Source organism: Clytia hemisphaerica, unplaced genomic scaffold (assembly GCF_902728285.1).
Source record: "Clytia hemisphaerica strain Z4C2 unplaced genomic scaffold, Clytia hemisphaerica genome assembly, whole genome shotgun sequence".
NCBI classification, from domain to species: Eukaryota; Metazoa; Cnidaria; class Hydrozoa; order Leptothecata; family Clytiidae; genus Clytia; species Clytia hemisphaerica.
Window position 1 is genome coordinate 934,365 of NW_027103900.1, and position 19,551 is coordinate 953,915.

Genomic DNA, 19,551 nt, shown 5'->3' on the forward strand with positions numbered 1-19,551 from the left:
GGTGGTTTGGGTTATGAGTAACTTGGGTGTCGGTGGTGGTTAGGGTTATGAATTTCTTAGATGGTTAGGGTTATGAGTTTCTTGGGTGGTGGTTAGGGTTATGAATTTCTTAGATGGTTAGGGTTATGAATTTTTTAGGTGGTGGTTAGAGTTATGAGTTTCCTAGGTGGTGGTTAGGGTTATGAGTTACTTGGGTGGTGGTTAGGGTTGTGAGTTTCTTAGGTGGTGGCTAGGGTTATGAATTCCTTAGGTGGTGGTTAGGGTTATGAGTTACTTGGGTGGTGGTTAGGGTTATGAGTTACTTAGGTGATGGTTAGGGTTATGAGTTTCTTGGGTGTTGGTTAGGGTTATGAGTTACTTAGGTGGTGGTTAGGGTTATGAGTTACTTAGGTGGTGGTTAGGGTTATGAGTTTCTTAGGTGGTGGTTAGGGTTATGAGTTTCTTAGGTGATGGTTAGGGTTATGAGTTACTTAGGTGGTGGTTAGGGTTATGAGTTTCTTAGGTGATAGTGAGGGTTATGAGTTACTTAGGTGATGGTTAGGGATATGAGTTTCTTAGGTGATGGTTAGGGTTATGAGTTTCTTAGGTGATGGTTAGGGTTATGAGTTTCTTAGGTGGTGGTTAGGGTTACGAATTTCTTAGGTGTTGGTTAGGGTTATGAGTTTCTTAGGTGGTGGTTAGGGTTTTCGTGCTTGTTAGGTGGTGGTTAGGGTTATGAGTTTCTTAGGTGGTGGTTAGGGTTATGAGTTTCTTAGGTGGTGGTTAGGGTTTTCGTGCTTGTTAGGTGGTGGTTAGGGTTATGAGTTTCCTAGGTGTGGTTAGGGTTATGAATTTCTTAGGTAGTGGTTAGGGTTATGAATTACTTGGGTGGTGGTTAGGGTTTTCGTGCTTGTTAGGTGGTGGTTAGGGTTATGAGTATTTTAGGTGGTGGTTAGGGTTGCGAGTTTCCTAGATGGTCGTTAGGGTTAACTTGATGGGTGATGGTTAGGGTTATGAGCTACCTAGGTGGTGGTTAGGGTCATGAGTATCTTAGGTGTTGGTTGGGGTTATGAGTTTCTTAGGTGTTGGTTACAGGGTTGTGAATTTTTTAGGTGGTGGTTAGGGTAATGGTTAACTTTGGTGGTGGTTATAACCAGGGTTCCCTTCAAGCTAAGAAAATGTTAAATAGAGCAGGTCTAAAACGTGGCCCTATTTGACATTATAGATATTTCAAAATGGGATAATATGATCTTAGGAGTTAAAAATCTCCCTTCGTAACACCCTTGTTTTTTTCAGGAAAAATAATACGGAACGAGAAAGAAAATCATTTGTTATTTGGTTATGATTAGATATATAATGCAGATTTCCATATTATGGACAGTTAACAAGTTATACAAACTGTATAAATATATAGATAGATAACAAGGGTAATATATATATATAATATAGTACATAATTAATATAATTTTGAGGGTGTTATATAAAACAATAATATATACGGTTATAACATGCATTACATAATGAATATTTACAAAAAATTCTGTATACTAAAAGTCTCATTTTAAAATTTGAATTTTAATATAATATATCGCGCGAGTAATATATGGAATATATGTGTAATATGGAATAATAAATGCTACATAGGATAAAATACACCACGAAAAACGATTATATCGGTATATACGAGGGAAATAAAATCAACTAGATAAGATTAACTAAAAATGTATTATGTGGTAAATTTATGAATCGACAATATTGATGCATGCATACCGTACTTACCTAAAAGAATACAAAAGTTTCCCATTTCCACTGAAACTAGAATTTCCGAATAAATTGGAAAGGACGAGCCAAGCTGGCTGGCTAAGCTAAAGAAGACACTGCAAGAACTCGTGGCTAAAACGCCAGTTTGGTTTTGTCTTTTGTCAAAGTGGTTGTACCCAAGCACTATCCCAATTTTTGTCATATTATTGGTACAGATAATTGTTTAGGGAACATTTGTATCGTTTTAGGTAAGTATGGTACGGGAACATCCCAACAAACGTACTTTTAAACGGCAAATTCAGGTATTTCTCAATTTTTCAAAAGATTACATCACGAATTTATATACAAAATAGCTTGTACCTGAAAAACCAAAAGTGTTGAAAATTATTCTTCGCTGAGGGACAGTCAGTGATTGTGATAAAAACCCGGTCAAACTTTTTCAATGTAACTACAGTCTAAACAATTCAGAAAATGGGTCAGATAATGTATCGGATACGCATGCGCATTAAAATGTATGTATCAATAAATATCCTAAAATCTCAGAAAATCATTATTAGAAAAGTGAGAAGCATACAGAAAAATTCAACAAATGTCCAGCAATCTTTTTTCTTCGCCATCCCCAGTATTCATATGGCATCTCTTCTACATGTTCTAAATCAAACAACTTTTTCAAGTCTTGTCAAAGCAAAAGTAGAGTTTGTCGTAGAATTTGATTGTTCCTCTAATTTCATAGGTGAGACGGTCGAATGTAGACTACATCGTGCCGAGTTCCCGCTACAACGTGTCGACGTAGAGTCCTCTTTACGTATTGAGCTAGAATCATCTTTTCGTATACTAGAACTATCTCTCCAACGATCTGATATCAGCAACGTGGACCGTGAATTCATGCTTGCTGTATTGGAACCAAAACTACTTTCCTGTGATATTTCAATATATTTCTCTTTTAATTGTTCGAGTGCTGATTGGTCAAAAGTTTGATCAGGTGGTGACGTAATGAGTCTTTTAATTCGTTGTTTGACACATTGTGACGTCAGACGAGCATCACTGTCATCGTCCCAGCAACGCTCCATTGTTTCAATGATCGATGTGAATGCCTATAAGAAAAAATTTAAGATGATATAACAATCGATTCAGGTTAAATGTTTTTTATATAAGAACAAGAGCCACAAAGATGTGGTTAAATATGTCCCCCAATAGCTCAGAGCGTAGATCGTAGTCACAGTCGCAGACGAACCCCACAGATTATCCTAAAGCCCCAACTTAGTAGCATAGATTTATTAAAGCCTTTATATTAAGCAATATCCGATGCAAAACAAAATATAACCATATTCCTGCTAAAAATTGTCGTTATTTCATAGACATATTCACAGATGATATAAGTCAAAAAACTTTTTAAAAAATTGCATGAAAATGATAATCATTTTAACACAAAAATAAATGTATTTTATTTAACTAATAGTCGAACGTGCGCAACGCACTGGGCTTAACTTCTGTGGCTTCAAATTATTCATAGGCCCAATTGTAGACCCCCAGATATTCACCCAAGGAACAAGTGTGCCAAATTTCAGCCAAATCCAACCATTTCTGAGGCCTGTAGGCTTTGCTCTAAAGTTTTAGCCTCGTTTTGGCTTAAAACTTGTCCCCAGGCCCCAAAAATCTAGATTTTTGAAAAATGAAAAAAATACTTCCAGATATTCACCCAAGGAACAAGTGTGCCAAATTTCAGCTAAATCCGACAATTTTTGATGTCTCCAGGCGGCTGCCTCAAAGTTTTAGCCTCGTTTTGGCGAAAAACTCGTCCCCAGACCCCAAAAATCAAAATTTGTGAAAAATGAAAAACATACTTTCAGATATTCACTCAAGGAACAAGTGTGCCAAATTTCAGCCAAATCCGATAATTTTTGAAGTCTCCTATCTAGGATAAATATTCTAGCCTATTTAGGATAATTTGTCCTGGTTTGCAATAGTCCTTGACTGTTATTCTTGATCTGGAATCTCAAAAAACCCGTGCAAAATCGAAAGTGATTTCGGGACGGGGGTCATGTTGGAAATTTGAAAATCACAATATTGAACTTTGGCATGGTCTCTCTAATACACTGGATATAAAGTGTTTATAGTTTTTGGAAAATTAAGTTTTTATTCTATAATACTTAAGGTGTGCTATATTTAAAAATTGAGTTTATAATAAGTTACCACTAAAAAAGATTTTCAAAGCTCTGTAGAATTTTACTTGTACAATAAATTCAGCCACACACGAGAGAAACTCAGGCAGTCCTCTGAGCTTTACACACGATCAGTTGTTTTATGAAAAGCTGGTAAAAACCCCTGCCATATTTAAACTATATAAGAACAAGGCTTCGATGGACAAAAAATTAAAAATAAGTTAAGAGCATTTTAAGTAGTACGATAGCACAAAGATTATAAAATGTTTTCAATTAAGATTTTTGACACAACTCAATTTAATTCAATATTTGGAATTAAACATTGAGTAACTGAATATGAGACTCCAGCTTGAGAATTTATGTTATTTCAAAAATATTCTAATTTTTTTTTCGTTATGGTATGCTTATGAGTGAAAAAGTTATTTTTTGTGGACTACACATCGTCTATGAAAATAATAACATCCTCCAGTTTGGAGCATATTTTTATTTAAGCTTTTCCGCCCTTTCTCGTTTTGTTATCTCTATAGAAGAACACGTGACCACACTTTCATAGAAAACTAAACTTCCTTATGAAAGTTTTGCGTAAAAAAAGGATTTGTGAGCCATGAAAGTATGATTTGGAAAGTGCGTGAATTTGGATATGAAAGTCATTAATACCATACACGGTTTTTTTATACGAGCATCCAAAATTTTAGCCTTCTCAACTTTTTGAGTTTCAAGCCTAAAAATTTTCTTAACATGTTCTATTTTCACCATTTTTGAGTATTTTTGTCCATTTTCCTAAGAAATTGGGTGTTTTAGAGTCCGCGAAGCCTTAAAATATTCTTAACTTGTTCTTACCATTTTGTCCATCGAAGCCTTACGTTCCTATAACGTTTGCTCTTATAAAAAAATGTGTAAGCAATTGAAATGATGCTAATTGACACTTTCTTGAGAAATGCGTTTTTGGCACATTATTAAATAGACCGCATTTTTCATTGTGTGGGATTCAACCGCTTAACACATTCTGCAATTTAACCCTCATTAATCACAAAACCAAAAATAACGTCAAAAATTTTCGATTCTAATTTAATATGCGTTTTGCATTTTGAAATTTCTTGATCGATTGATTGATTGATTGATTGATTTGTTTTGAAAACACCTTCTCACGGACATCTTTCAATTCTACTAAGTGAAAATTACGAAGAGAATAGTTCTAAATCATATAGAAATAGATGTTGGAAAAGAAGGGACAGAAAAGAAGAAATTGCATTTTCTTCTGACAGATAAACATAGGTTGGAGGACAATTCCTCGGGCGACCATTTCAAATATTCAAAAATAAAACGACGTTGTAAAATAAATTACCTGTGAAGTTTTCCATTCCTGTTTAATGGGCGGTCTCTGATGATTTTCAACGACACATTTCAACATTTCATCAATTGACGGATTGAAATTAACGACATTCCCATATGGTGGTTTGTAATCTTCAATTTCTGAAAAAGAAGAAAAATGAAAACAAGTGGTTTAAAGTTTTCGAAATAACTGCAAAAAGGACAAATCGAAATACTCTTAATCTTTAGGGGATCATAATAATGTTTTTCTCTCTGAATCTCAGGATTTTGAAAACATTGTATAATCTTTTGAGCAATCCCTGTAAACTCCCATCATTTTATCTTTGTAGACTTCGAGATCTTTTTAGGACTACCTCAAAAAGAACAAACAAAAAGGTTTCGATGGCCAAATTACTTTCTACTTTAAAACAGCTAACGTTTTAGGAAATTACATAAAAGTTAACCACAAAATAGTGAAAATAAGAATATTTTAAGAACAATTTGAGAATTGGCTCAACATTTAAGAACATGGCAAGGCTTACAGATTTAGGACGTTGCTCTTACAAACAAACGTGCAGCAGACCTGGTGGCAAGAAAGTGCTATCTTGATCATTTTCCCTCAAGATTAAATCCTGTCCACCCAATAATCTCCCAGCTAGTACACAACGCTGTTTCAACGTTCATCTAACGTAATATGGACTTTTTGAACGTTAGATGATCGTTGAAACAACGTTGTGTGCCAGCTGATCTTTAAAACAAACTATACCTTCATTATCCACTATCCTTGTCCTGGACAATAATTCCCAAATCACTAATCCCATGGAATACATATCAGCTCTCAGAAAGGCTTCTTGGTGAAACGAAACTGCTCCTTGCAAAATCTCTGGTGCCATGTATCTTTTTGTACCAGCCTGTAAATGAAATAAAACATTGAGTGTTCAATTGTCCATAGAAGGATACAAATGCAGGTTCTAGATGAGAGCTTAAAAACTCCCTACGGTTTAGACAAAATTTGTCGTCAATCGTACTCTATCTGACAGAATTTCAAACTTTAGATGGCCGTATTTCTTCGTGCGTTCGAGTAAGAGACTTGTTGTAAAGTCTATTCACGATAAGTGTGCACTCTTTTTTCTTTCACCTATAACTTTTGAAGGAATTCTTCAATCTTTATAAATTTGGTATCATTGGAAAGATATTAGTGAGTGGAACAATTTGAAATAAAAAGATTTTCAAAAAAATTCTAAAAATGAAGATGAAAATGAAGAAGAAAAAAATGAAGATCTTGTAGAAAAATGCTATAACTTTCATTTTCAATGGAAAGATTCTTTGATCTTAGGAGATCATCACTGTGAAAAAATTTCATTAAAATATTTATTCAATACAAAGTTATGATACAAAGTTAATAAGTGATTGACCCCAAAAAACAGCAAAAAACTGCAGAAAACAGCGTTTTTAAACGTCAATCAGCTTATAACTTTATTTGATATCTTTTGACTGAATGATTATTTTTGAGAATTTTTTTCACAGTGATGACGTTCGATGATTAAGGTTTCACTTCAGTGAAAATGATAGTTATAGCACTTTCCTACAAGATCTTCATTTTTTTCTTCTTCATTTTCATCTTCATTTTTATAATCTTTTTAAAGTTTTTTTTATTTCAAATTGTTCCACTCACTAATATCTTTCCAATGATACCAAATTTATAAAGATTGAAGAATTCCTTCAAAAGTTATAGGTAAATGAAAAAAGAGTGCACACTTATCGTGAATAGACTTTAGTATACTTTTTTGCTCAGAATTTCATCCTCTTTCCGATGGTCCCATTCATTTCTTTCAAATTCGACTTTTTAAAAACGTCAATTTTTTACCCATTTTTTACCCTTACAGTTTTGTCTGTAAACGTCAGTCTTTTAGTCATAAAAACTTTTACCTGGCCTAATTCGCGGGCCCCCTCTCAAAAAAGTCTTAAAAACCTTCCTACTTTCGAACTAACCAATGTGGTTGCGTCGCATAAAAGATGTCACGGATCCTAAAGATTGGTCCCCTACTATGAGAAATTTAGAGAACATAAGAAACGACATTGCATTTAGAAGGGGACATCCCAACTAAATAATTAGAATGTATTTAACATTTAAATGCTGATACTCGCCTGTGCAATACCTATAGAAGATAGCTCTACTTATTTGACCGTAGTTGAAAAACCGTGGGAGTAAGCAAAAATAACACGCAAGTTGTTTTTAAACTTTCTATAATAAGCTATTTGGATTTCCGAAAGAATTAGCTTTGACGAGCAAAAGAGAATAAAGAGGACCAAATGTTATTTTGATGGTATGTTAATGATCACATTAGCAATTTTTGAAAAACAATTATCTGGGTACAACTAAAGGTCAATTAATTATATTAGTCCTTCAAAGACTATAAAGATTCCCCTCTCAGTTTCAGGCAGGCCTGTTTGTAAATCTTCAAGAAAGGGGGTGGGTGGTAGCACACAGATAAAGTGCGTCAGATATAAGGGCGAAATATAATTTGATATATGACAAAAAGGAATAAATACTGTTGTCAATATTTCGTCCCACTGGAATCTATCAATACCTTCGTTCATTAAAAAAAAGGAAAACAAATACGTGGAGTCTCCATAACTCGAACGCACACAAAAATTTGTTCGAGTTACAGAAATTTGGAGTTATGGAGTATGGTTTTTAAGGCATTGTTAAAACTGAAGGGTCCGTAAAACTTGTTAGAGCTAAAGAGACATTCGATTTACAGAGGTTCGAGTTGAAGGGACTCTTTGCTCTTTTTTATTGTAATAAAATGCCACCGTAGTAAAAAAAGAATGTTTACCTGGCAAAGATCTTTGGAAGGATCAATATTATCCGGTAAAGCAATTGCCAACCCCAGGTCACCAAGACAACAAGATAAATCTCTTTTAACCAAAACATTTCCAGCTTTCAAATCACGATGTGCGACCATTGGTTTGGAGGAGTTGGTAGAATGCAAATAAACCAACCCATTAATAATATTATACAACATTTTCAAAAATAATTCTCTCGGTAACACATTGTTGAGCAAATAGTCTAATAATGATCCATTTTCATGGTATTCTGTGACCAACCAGTACTGTAAGTTATTATCATGGAATCTCCGTTCTGCTGACACGAAACTTATCAATGACTCATGCTTTAATTTATAAACAGTAAATAAATCTTTCTCATTTTTCCATAAATCTGCATAATCTTTATTCACAGTCTTGATAGCGACAAGACGTTGACAATAAGTCCCTTTCCAGATTACACTCAATTTCCCTTGGTGGACTATTTCGAGCATTAAAGCGGGGCATGGCTGTGCGGGATGCCCCACAGCGTTGAACTCCGCAAGCAGGTTCTCCTCACCTAAACGATATCTTTTCCGTTTGACCCAATAGTATAATGACAGACCGAGCAACAATACCATCAGGATAATAGATGCAGGCACGTAATACAAGAAATAGTTCTCTTTCAAAGATTCTTGTGTTGGGGAGAGAAGTTCAGTTATTTCAGTTGTAGACAAATCTGTACCATTGTTCAACGTCGAATCTGTGGGAGTAATAAAAAATTTGTTTTGAGAGTATTATCGGAGAAATTTACGAGAACCATCACCGAGACCGATGGATTATAATTTTCGGTAGAAAAATATTGTCACTTCGTAGGGTTCACTTTAGATTAGGGCAGATTTTAGATACGATGCTCCTACACGATAACTTGTTTTAAGGCCTTTTCTGAATTTCAGCTGTTGGGCTAAGAAGGGTTGAAATGATTCAGGTAGTGTCATATAAATAAGACCCAACCCTTAATCTAACGCTGTTATCTTTTTTTCCCTATAGATAAAAGGATTTTTTCAAAAACAAAATTTGTAAAATTTGATAAAACCTCCTGTTTGAACAGAGGGTTCAAACTAGAAACAGCAGGCAGTGAGCTGAAATACGGACTTCCTTCTCTCAAAGAACTTATATCAAGCAAAAGTCATGTAGAAGATGAGAATTTTTGTTTCCGCTTAATATAATTTACCTAATTAGAGCGCTGTTTTAATACCGTCCCCATTATGTTTTGAAATAATCAAATTTCTATTTCATGTACTTTCCTAACTTTATATTTGATCTCTGTTGTTGGTATTCAAATATAAAAATTCATAAAATCTGAATCATTCGGTCTGTGATGTGATGACGATCATTAAATATTTCCGCACCCGGCAACATTAAAAAGCACAGCTGGAGGCTCGTTTAGGAGAGAGTTTGACTGAAATTCAAAGCTAAAAAATATTCTACCCCATAACATGTAGAAAAAAAGTAAAATATTGTACTTTTTTGAGGTCACTTAGGACCATTTTTTTCTTTGTTTTGCTTTTTTTAGCCATATGTTGAAATTCAAGCATTATCTGACCTACACTTTTTTATCCTACCCTTTTTTTCACTGATCATTGCGGATATGTGGGAGGCTAGAAAACCTTGTAAAAGGTACTAAAGGTGAGGTCGTACTATTTCGAAATTTTGACAATATTTGAAAATTTAGAGTAACGAAAAGAAAAAGATGATTTTCAAAATGAAAACTTTTAGATAGTCCAACCAGAGCATACACACCCTTAAATGATGCGGTTTTGATATAGTTTATGAGGAACGCCTACTTAACTATCGAATGACCGTAAAGCATAAAATACGCGACTTTCTCATCAATTTTATTAGATCTCCTTGACGTGATCTGGAAGTAAATCAAAGAAAAACCGACAAGTTTGGCACAAAGATGCTTTGAGGTTTTTGGCATGCACTTTAAAAAGGGTTTGAGTCAAATATGTTTCTTTGTCAATTTATTAAGGTATCAAATTAAGATATCAAGGATAAAAGACTCAAATACACGTTTTTTTCATAAGAACCAACTATATAAGAACTTAAAGCTTCGATGGCAAAAATGTTAAGAACAAGCTAAGAACATTTCTAAGGCTTTGTAGACTTAAAAACACCATATTTCTTAAGAAAATGGTCCAAATAATCCACAAAATGGGGAAAATAAGAACATAGTTAAGAACATTTTTAGGCTTGAAACTCAAGAAGTTAAGAACATCCGAAGGCTTCAAAAATTTTGGATGTTCTTAAAAAGAAAACGTATACAGTTGTTGACTCTCGTTAATCTATTTCGATTCAAATAATAGTATTTTAATAGAGTTTCTCATAAACAGGGACTGGACATTAGTTCGAATTTGAATTCGAATCAACATTGATAAGAATGACATTGTTATTGACAATATTTTTCTGCTCCTTTAGCATTTTCCTTTTACTCTTATTTTCGAAACACAACAAGGTCATCATTCGTGCGTAATTAACAAACTAATAAAGGAAGTTATAAAAGATGAGCATTTTCGAATAACAGTTCTGCTTCCATGAACGATGACCTGAGGCAATGAGTGAAAATTGAACCACAAATCGGTCTTTTCCTATGATGGTACCATCCATTATCAGATACAATTAACTTTCTCTAATTCGAAAATGATTTTCGATTTTTCGAATTAGTGAGAGTCAACTGTATTTAAATCTTTGTTTAAATCAATTGCCAAAAATATTATTATTGTAATCAGCTTGCTTATTTATTTCACTGTAAAATACATTCTAGATCAATAATGACGCACGACGTGTCTAAAAGTGTGTAGTGCTCGGGTAACTTAATGCATGTCCCAAATTATTCAAAATCTACTTTTCGTTTTCGCCCCAACTCCATAACAAATTATATATTTTTGGGAGCATTATTGGATTTTTCTCCTCCTCTTGATGAGTTCTATCACTGGTCCAAATTTCATAAAGTTTCGATTTATATTTCTTGAGATATTCAACTTTTTGTATTTATGACGTCATCAATTATGACGTCATAAGCAGATTTTCTTAAAATATCTCTAATTATACTGAGAAAAAATTTAAGTAACACCGAATCCGATATTCTACATCCAATTACGCTCCCAAAAATATATAATTTGTTGTGGTTTATGAACTGGAACTGGGGGCGAAAAATTAATGCAATTTTGGGACATGCATTAAGTTACCCGAGTGTTTTTATTTTTAGCCATAACTTTCTAAACAGTTATTTTATAATAAAAAGTTTGGAATCGTTGGAAAAATTTTTGGATGTGCTTATATTTTCCACTAATTAGCTTTTCAAAATTCTTCCAAGAAAAGGAAGAAAAATGACGAAGAAAATTGGCTACTTTTGATAGAAAGGTGCTACGAAAATAATTTCTACATTTAATCGAAAGCTGAATAATACGCGATACGATTGAACTGCAAAAGGCTCGCTATTACTCATTATTGAAAGTATTACACTCCAAAACAAAAGACAATAAAATGAATTCCAGAAACCCCACTCGAAACATCGAATAAAAGGTATCATTGAAAAATTAAACTTGACTCAATCCCCAGACACTAAAATAACATTTTTATCCATCCCCTTCACCACTAGCTAAGTGATCCTCATCACGTTTCCGAAACAGGGGTTTACAGTAAACAGACTGTATATCAACAGGTTTTGTCTAACGTTACAAAAAAAAATTTGGATTTTACTAAATGAAAGTTTACATCCTAGTTTTATGAAGAGAATGCAATTGGAGAGATAAAAACAAGAATTTCAAAATAACATTTCGCTCTAACCTGTTGGTACAATCTTCGGTAAGATTATATTTCCATTGCAGAAATCACCAGTGCAGCAACATGAAAACATTCCTTTCTTTCGTTCCAAAACACACTTCCCAACATGACATTCTTCACTGAAAATACCATGCCAGCACGACACGTGAATGGGTGTGAACAATTTCCCATCTTCGGATTGGCGAAACACTCCATAACAATGGTCATCAGGGGCTTCACATTCTTTATTCCCACAATACTCAACTCCTTTAGTAGAGCATTCTGGGTACAGCTTGCCAGCTAGATTAGCAACTTTACATTTTAGAGAATGGCTCTTTGGGACAAAGCACAAAACTGGAAAAGAAGAAAAAAATAAGCTGAAATTTTATACAAAATATTAATTAGGATTACACCTACTTCAGATAAAGTATATTGATAAAAAATACTCTCTAATTCGACCCTCCATATAATTCTTATCCTTCTGTTATTCGAACTGTAATTGGTCTCCTAGTTAGAAAGTCATATACAATTTGAATATATATCTTTTAAATTTGAATCTTTCTCGGATTCAAAGTTTTTGTCCCTTGAAGATGGAACTAGAGAAAGACAAAATCATAAGATATAGGGAACTAATCCCGGGGTGGTGGGGTACTACCCTTGCCAACCGACGGGGGTGCTCCACTGAGCTTCGATAGATGGACCCTACGTGGGACTCGTTTTTTCAAAAATTTTCCCTGAATGGGACTGAAATTCCGAAATCTTCTCAAATTTTCTACTTTTCCTCCAAATTTTCCAAAAAAGGCACCCTACGAGGGACTGATTTTTCTATTTTGGTGTTTTTGTGATGACCCTACCTGGGACTTGAAAAAGATACCCTGACCAGCGGCGCATCCCCGTAACCCATTTTGCTCTAGTACCCCCCGGGTAACTAATCTACTTGGCATGGGCTTGACAAGTAACTTACTGAGCTTTAACGATAACTTGTTTCCGAGGTTGTTATTGAAAACATGAGAAATTGAATTTTGTAATCTAATCTAACTCATGTGGGCTCCATTCTTAAAATGCTGACGTTAACACTTATACAAGTTAAAAACAGCATGACGTATAAATCAATAACATGAAAATCCACTCAACTGCATATTAAAAAAACTGGGGATTTAATTTTTCTAGAAAGCTTAAATCAGTTTGTTCGAAATTTTATTCGATAACATTGTTGTAATGTCGTGACAGCAAAATATCATGAGGTCATTCTCTTGTATAATACATGGCACGATGAACAAGATAAAATGTTGAAAGCCATCAGGAAGTATAGCATGTAACATATAGTATAAGACATATACACTTTTTTTTATAAGAACAGTCTTATAGGAACAATGAGGCTCAAAATCGTCAAAAAATAAGAACAATTTAAGAACAACGCTAAACCTGGAATTACTCAATTCCAAGCAATTTAGAGGTCAAAGTAATTAAAATTGGGTATAACGCTCAAAATACCTTAATTACACCCTACAAATAAGAACATGATAAGAACAACTTGAGGCCCAAAGTGCCCAAAAAAAGGAACGAGCCCCAGCAAAATTTTACTGGTTCTTATAAAAAAGTGTAGTGTATAACACGTAACATAACAAGATATGTAAGGGCTAAACTACTGCATAAGACATGAAAACTGAACTTACTACAGATAAAAATACTATTTGAAAAAGTGATACTTAATGGAGTCTCTTTAACTCAAACCTCTACATAACTGGAATGTCTCCTTCAACCTTAAAACTCGAACAAGTTTTATGGTCCTTCCGTTAATAATATCTCATAAACCGTACCCCATGACTAGAATTTGTGTTCCCCGTGCGTGATCGAGTTATACAGACTCACTCTTCTTTAGCTCCGTATGGCATATCTAGCCAGGATAAAAAAGAACTCTGCTGTATATTTTGGGTACAGTATATCAATCAAAATAAGGCAACTATTTATAATTTTTAGTCTGTCTCTTTCCATGTCTCCCCTACCCTCTAAAAATAAAGGAAATTGTAGAGGTAGTTTATTTACTATGTGACTTCTGAACACCAAGGTAGTTTATGGGGCAAATATGATTATCCACAACCCTGTTTCACAAAATGTTTGTAAACACAAACTATGATTCTAAAAAGAGAAAAATCTTTCTCCCTGGCATTTGAGACAGGGGTGTAATTGGTATTGTATGTAAGTCGGTTGAGAATACTTTCTTAGATAAAGATGCACTATGCTAACAAAGTCCAACTAAAGTTTCTCAGTTTTGGACTGCCTACAAATACCTTCTGGAAAGAATTATCAATTAGATATTGGATTGTTGAAAACTTCTAACTCAACAACCATTAACTCAAAAACTACCCAAAGAGTTTTATTGACTTTTGAGTAACATGAAATAAGGAAATATTACAATCTTGTCATGTCAAATAAATACCAAACATTCGTGAACTTTTATTATGTCTAAAACTGTGGTCTAAGCTTTCACTATGTAGTTTCGACCAAAAATTCTCATATTAAAACTTTAAAACTTTTATGGTTTCAATAAGGAATATAAATCCATGGTCCATGCAGTACGGAGTACAGTACGAAGCTTTTAACTCTTTTAATATCTTCCATTATGACTCAAACTAAACTTAATTTACTTTCCATTGACAATTTAATGACCTTTAAAACCTTAACAAAAATCAAACAAACATCTTATATCCAGCAAAAAGACAATTCCAAACTCAAAACTTTCAATCAAATCTGATTTAAAAATATAGCTAACATTGACATAAAAAAACAGATACATTAAAAGACAAAAACAATGACAACAAAAGAATTACCTGTCAATGCAAGTCCAAAAAGCCTCATTATTCTGAGATACCAAAATAAAATGAATCAAATTCCATAAGTTTTTTGTGTAACTTGTTTCTCTACGATTGAAAGATATATTCAGTTCAGCGTAACAAAATATGAGAAGCGCGTACTTAAAAAAAAACCAAATGTTTTTGTTTTCGTTCATTTGTGTGTTGAACAAAAAAAGATGTGTAATTAACAGACCAGATTTGAATGACGACAATAAATAACAACTATGTTCCATAAGATTCTCTGTATGGGTTTGAACGCTAACGTCTTTTTTCTCCTACTTTCCCCCTCTTTTCTTTCTTTCGTATTTTTATGCTGATAATTTCTTTTTTGCTTTTTTTGTATTCTTTCGATTTTTTTTTTCGTACCTTTGAAAGAAAATAAGAAAAAAAAAGTAAGAATTGAATGTTATCAAAAATTTAAAACATAATAATAAACTAAGGGAGGCAAAAACAACAACATAAAACAACCAAAATCATTGTAAAAATTCAAACTGAAAGAAAATAAACAAGCAAATATTTTATAAGGAAAATCATGTATAATTTAAGATAAGTAAACAAAAAAAGAGAGTAAATAACGTGATAAGCTTTAAAGAGAGCAGAGTAAGGTGTAAAGAACACACAAAAACAATAATACGTAAGCAAAATGTTTCTTAAGCACACCTAGGTTGCCATTATTTATTTACAATTTTTAACCGTATACTGTCATAACAAAAAATGATTATCAATTAAAATTTAACTTAAAAATTTTTAACTGGTTTTTTGATTGTTTTTATACAATTTTAGATACAATATATTATTTTAAAATGAAGAAAATTCAGTCTAAAATGCATTTTTTGATTCAAACGTGATGGTGCAACTTTCGAAGAAAAATAATACAACAAGACTGGTCAGAAAAAAATATCAAATGAGATGATTGACTTTTAATGAGGACCACATTCTTGACAAATTATTCATCTATTCCCATTAGCTGGCTGCTCCAATTAATTTGATCGCAAAAAAAAGCAAAAGAAGAAAAAAACTTATGGCAAATTATGGCAAGATAAAAATTATCCTCAAATAATCAAACTTGTTGAAAATCTGGCCTTGGAACCTTTTGTAAATAATTTTCAGAAGAAGCGCGTTTATGTACCATGAGCCTTTTTTTCTGATAAGTAAAGCCCAAATTGCCAACAAGTAAAGTTCACATTTTTTCCAATACAACTGCATGCATTATCTACTGTAAGAACGCCTTGCTTCACCAAATGAAAATGATTTTATCAATATGAAAAAAAAAATTATCAAAAAATGGCACTTTCAGCATGGTTTTTAAAAAACCTACAAAAACAAAAGTTTTAAAAGATAAATATCATAAACAAAATGGATGAAAAAAAAAATCTTTCAAGCGATCAAACAGAGCTGACATTATGGATTGCATTTAGTTTTTCAATAACATATTCACTGTTCAGGAACATGCATGTTGGGTACCTGTCACATAAAATGAAATAAAGCATCGAGAATTTGCCATGTTTACGTGGTTATGCCTACAATTAATTCTTCGATTTTTTCTTCGTTCCTCAGAATGTTTGATTTGACCGTACTGATGTTATCCATCTGAAAAGAAATGGAGTTGATAAAAAAAAACAAGAGAAACATTATGATGTTATGCCATGATGTTTTTTGTGTTATCAATTTTTCACTGACCTCAATTTTTCAGAATCTTGATCTGGCAATAATTGGGGAATGAAGAAATAAATTCTTTCTTAGGCATCAATAAAATGTTTCTTATAAAAAAATGTAACTTGGAAAAGTTATTTTATTTTTCATTTTTGAAACTATGAAAGTTTGATGATTCTTTTTCATCATACAGTACTGCACCAATACTTTTTTGTTTAACATTTTTTTTAAATGAATAATGTTTAAAAGCTAAAACATAGCATGAGCTCTCGATATGACGTTATCAAAAACAGTTATACAAGTGATCACACAATAAATGAGATAGTAGAGCGCGCGTAAAAAAACATCCCCCGCTTCTCACTCAACACAATGATAGCAATCTGGTCAGTAAATTGTAACGAGTTTATAAAGAAAAGAGCCATTGTTAAGTTTCATGTTTTTTTGAGTTCTCTCCATCTCTCTAATCAATTATTTAAATAACAACCATCGCCTCGCTTTGAAGATGACGTCACACTTTACAACTGAAACCAAACTCTCTTTTTATAAGCATAATACTTTTTAGTTTATAAGCATAAGTGCAAGAGATCATTTTCCTCTACTGTATGTTATCAAAATAATATGAAAATATCAACGAAGGCATACCTTATCGTGGAAATAAACAGAAATAAAGTGATTAAATTCTGAAAGTTGATATTCCCGGACAAGCTTTCATTTCAAAATAAGGTCAAAATAATTAAATTTATGGAGAAATAGGCTAATGTGTGTATAGGTGTTATCAAGAGGGCTTTTTTTAAAGGTAGTTCAGGTTTTAAACGTACTTAGCAACACCCCTGTTTCACAAAATGTTTTTACTCACAAAATGGTGTTTCAAAAGAGAAAGCTTTTCTCTCCCTGGCAGTTGACGAGACAGGGGTGTTATGTTTTTGTGTTAAGGTTGGCTTATGTGATATTCTCTTAGAAAATAAAAATTAGGGTTCAAATTGTTGTATGATTTCAGCGTGCTACAATGAAAAAATTTGAAGTTTCTTATAAAAAACCGATTAGAAGATAAGAAGCACAGCGTTGGAGAGCACAATCAGATTAACATTTCGTGTCACGCTAAGTTTTCTATAAGAACACTATTACGCAAAATAGTCTTGGGAAATGAAGCTTGGGAAAATTACCCAAGAAATATATCATTTTTAGAACTTCAATTTTTCAACGTTGAGAACGTTAACCAATATAGTTCTTCGATAGCTTTTGGCTTTAAGGCTTGGAATCATATATGCTTATAAACAACTACTCAATGAATAAATAACGCAAATTAGAAAAAAAAATAAAAGAGAGAGAGAGAAACAAGTACATGAAAAGTTGAATAAGAAACATGAAAAATGTCAATCAAATCAACAATCAAAACAAAGTTTCCATGGTAACAAATATTTAAAGAGACGATTTTTTGTTTTGTTATTTTTAGTTTACAGCCTTTAGTTGGTATTTTTCCAAGAAACTCACGTCTCACATTTTGTCTCTCAGGAGAAGAGATTTTGAGAGGTATCAAAAACGAAAGTAGAATATTTTTGTCAAGAGGTTTTATAAAGTTTTAAAAAGTGCTTCAGTTGGAAGATCTAAATCATGACATTTTTTATTAAATTGCGTATTTTCAACTTTTATGGGCACCAAAATATAAATGATCAATTGCTAAAAAAACAACTCGACCTCCGAACTTTCCTGGAACCAACGTCTACGTTATTTTATTATACAAAGCAAAATGATCTTTTTGCTTAAAACCCTCAAAAAAACTACCCAGAGTTCATACACGTTTTTTATAAAAATACACTTTATAAGAATGTCCATGATGAAAATGGCCAAAAAATGAAGAATATGCTAAGAATATCACCATCATAGAATTTTGCTACTCAAGCTAAGAATGCCATTTTTAGACCAATTTTCAGTCAATTAGGATCCTAACCTAAGAATGCTGTAAGAATATTTTAGGATGATTTTCCCAAAAAAGTTAAGAATATCCATGATGAAATGGATTTTCACTATTCTTATAAAAAAAAAAAGCGTGTATGAATTCTAGTATGATCAGATTTTGAATTCTCCAAACCCTTAGTTTTCCTCAAAGTTTTTCATATCCACAGTAAAATATGATTTGCCAACAAGAATGATTGTTAATTTCACAAATAAATCATTATTAAAAAAATGGTCCAGTGGTTAAGATAATGGGATCACACGCTTTTTCTTTATAAAAATATACTATAAAAGAATGTCCATGATGAAAATGGCCAAAAAATTAGGGACATTGTAAGAATAACACCATCATGGAATTTAACAACTGAACCTAAGAATGTCATTTTTAGAGAATTTTCCATTAAATTGCCAATTATTACCCAGCAATGCTAAAAGGTTCAACAAAAATGCTAAATTTTTGCTTGAGGTATGTATTACATACTAGATTTTGGCTGGGATTGGACCCAAAGCTAAGAATACCGTAAGAATAAGGATGTTTTTTCCAAAAAAGTTAAGAATATTCATGATGAATTGGAAAAACACCATTCTTATAAAAAAAGCGTGCATTCCTCTCATGCGATCATGCCATGGAATTTATTATGGAGATGGCAACAATGTATCAAAGAGAAAACGAGTTTGTAAATTATGCAAACTGATGGTTGGCAAGATGGCTTATTACGTGTTGACAAGAAAATGTTTGGATAAAAGCCAACAGATGATCAAGAGCAGATGACTCTTATAATAACAAACAACTTCTAGAAAATTACAAATGGTGCCAATTTTTGCTTTGGTGTTGTTTTTCTTTCTTGTAGAATACGATCATATTCTGGGGGTAGCCCTGATGTTGTATGGTAGTAATTTCCCCTAAAAACTCCCTTCTCACATACCCGGTAGGATTTTTCAGCGAGTGGGGATAAAAAACGGACTGAAACTCGATGGGGTTTAACATTCCCATATTTTTTATGGCTGGGGAATTTCAATTCTTTTGTTTTCAAATCGGAAAATTCAGTGGGGATGGGAAAATAGCATAATATTTTGCAGTGAGGATTGGTTTATTTGATTATTTTCGTTGGGGATAATAATTTTACCGAGGACGATATTTTGACAAACTTTTCCAGTGGGAAGGAAGGGGTGCCAGTGGTTTTGTGAGAAGGGGGTGTATTACTGTATAATTCATTCAAATAACAAATCAATCTCTGTTT

The 19,551-nt window shown here is 33.0% G+C and overlaps 2 protein-coding genes across 3 annotated transcripts in view; both read right to left on the minus strand.

Moving 5' to 3' along the window:
• Nucleotides 1-1,316: 1,316 nt before the first annotated feature.
• LOC136808829 (activin receptor type-2B-like) lies at nt 1,317-14,826 on the minus strand. Its single transcript, XM_067065378.1, has 6 exons — nt 14,681-14,826; nt 11,874-12,203; nt 8,054-8,784; nt 5,980-6,124; nt 5,248-5,375; nt 1,317-2,834 (listed from the first exon to the last, which is right to left on the minus strand). The coding sequence occupies exons 1-6, from the start codon at nt 14,706-14,708 to the stop codon at nt 2,397-2,399; spliced, it is 1,800 nt and encodes a 599-aa protein (XP_066921479.1). The 5' UTR covers nt 14,709-14,826; the 3' UTR covers nt 1,317-2,396.
• A 1,285-nt stretch (nt 14,827-16,111) lies between these two features.
• LOC136808827 (TRAF3-interacting protein 1-like) overlaps nt 16,112-19,551 on the minus strand; it is a 34,176-nt gene continuing 30,736 nt past the window's right edge. For both annotated transcript variants that reach the window (XM_067065377.1, XM_067065376.1), the window contains one exon: nt 16,112-16,294. In XM_067065377.1, the coding sequence (XP_066921478.1) occupies nt 16,211-16,294 (84 nt within the window). In that variant the 3' untranslated portion in view covers nt 16,112-16,210. The remainder of the gene's footprint in view (nt 16,295-19,551) is intronic.

Bases quoted from the DNA above. Each gene is read 5' to 3' on its own strand.
- LOC136808829 (XM_067065378.1), bottom strand. From the start codon at position 14,708: ATGAGGCTTTTTGGACTTGCATTGACAG. The intron at 8,785-11,873 runs GTTAGAGCGAAA...TTACTCCCACAG, and splicing joins ACCGAAGATTGTACCAACAG to ATTCGACGTTGAACAATGGT. The intron at 5,376-5,979 runs GTATAGTTTGTT...CTTCTTTTTCAG, and splicing joins AAGGATAGTGGATAATGAAG to AAATTGAAGATTACAAACCA.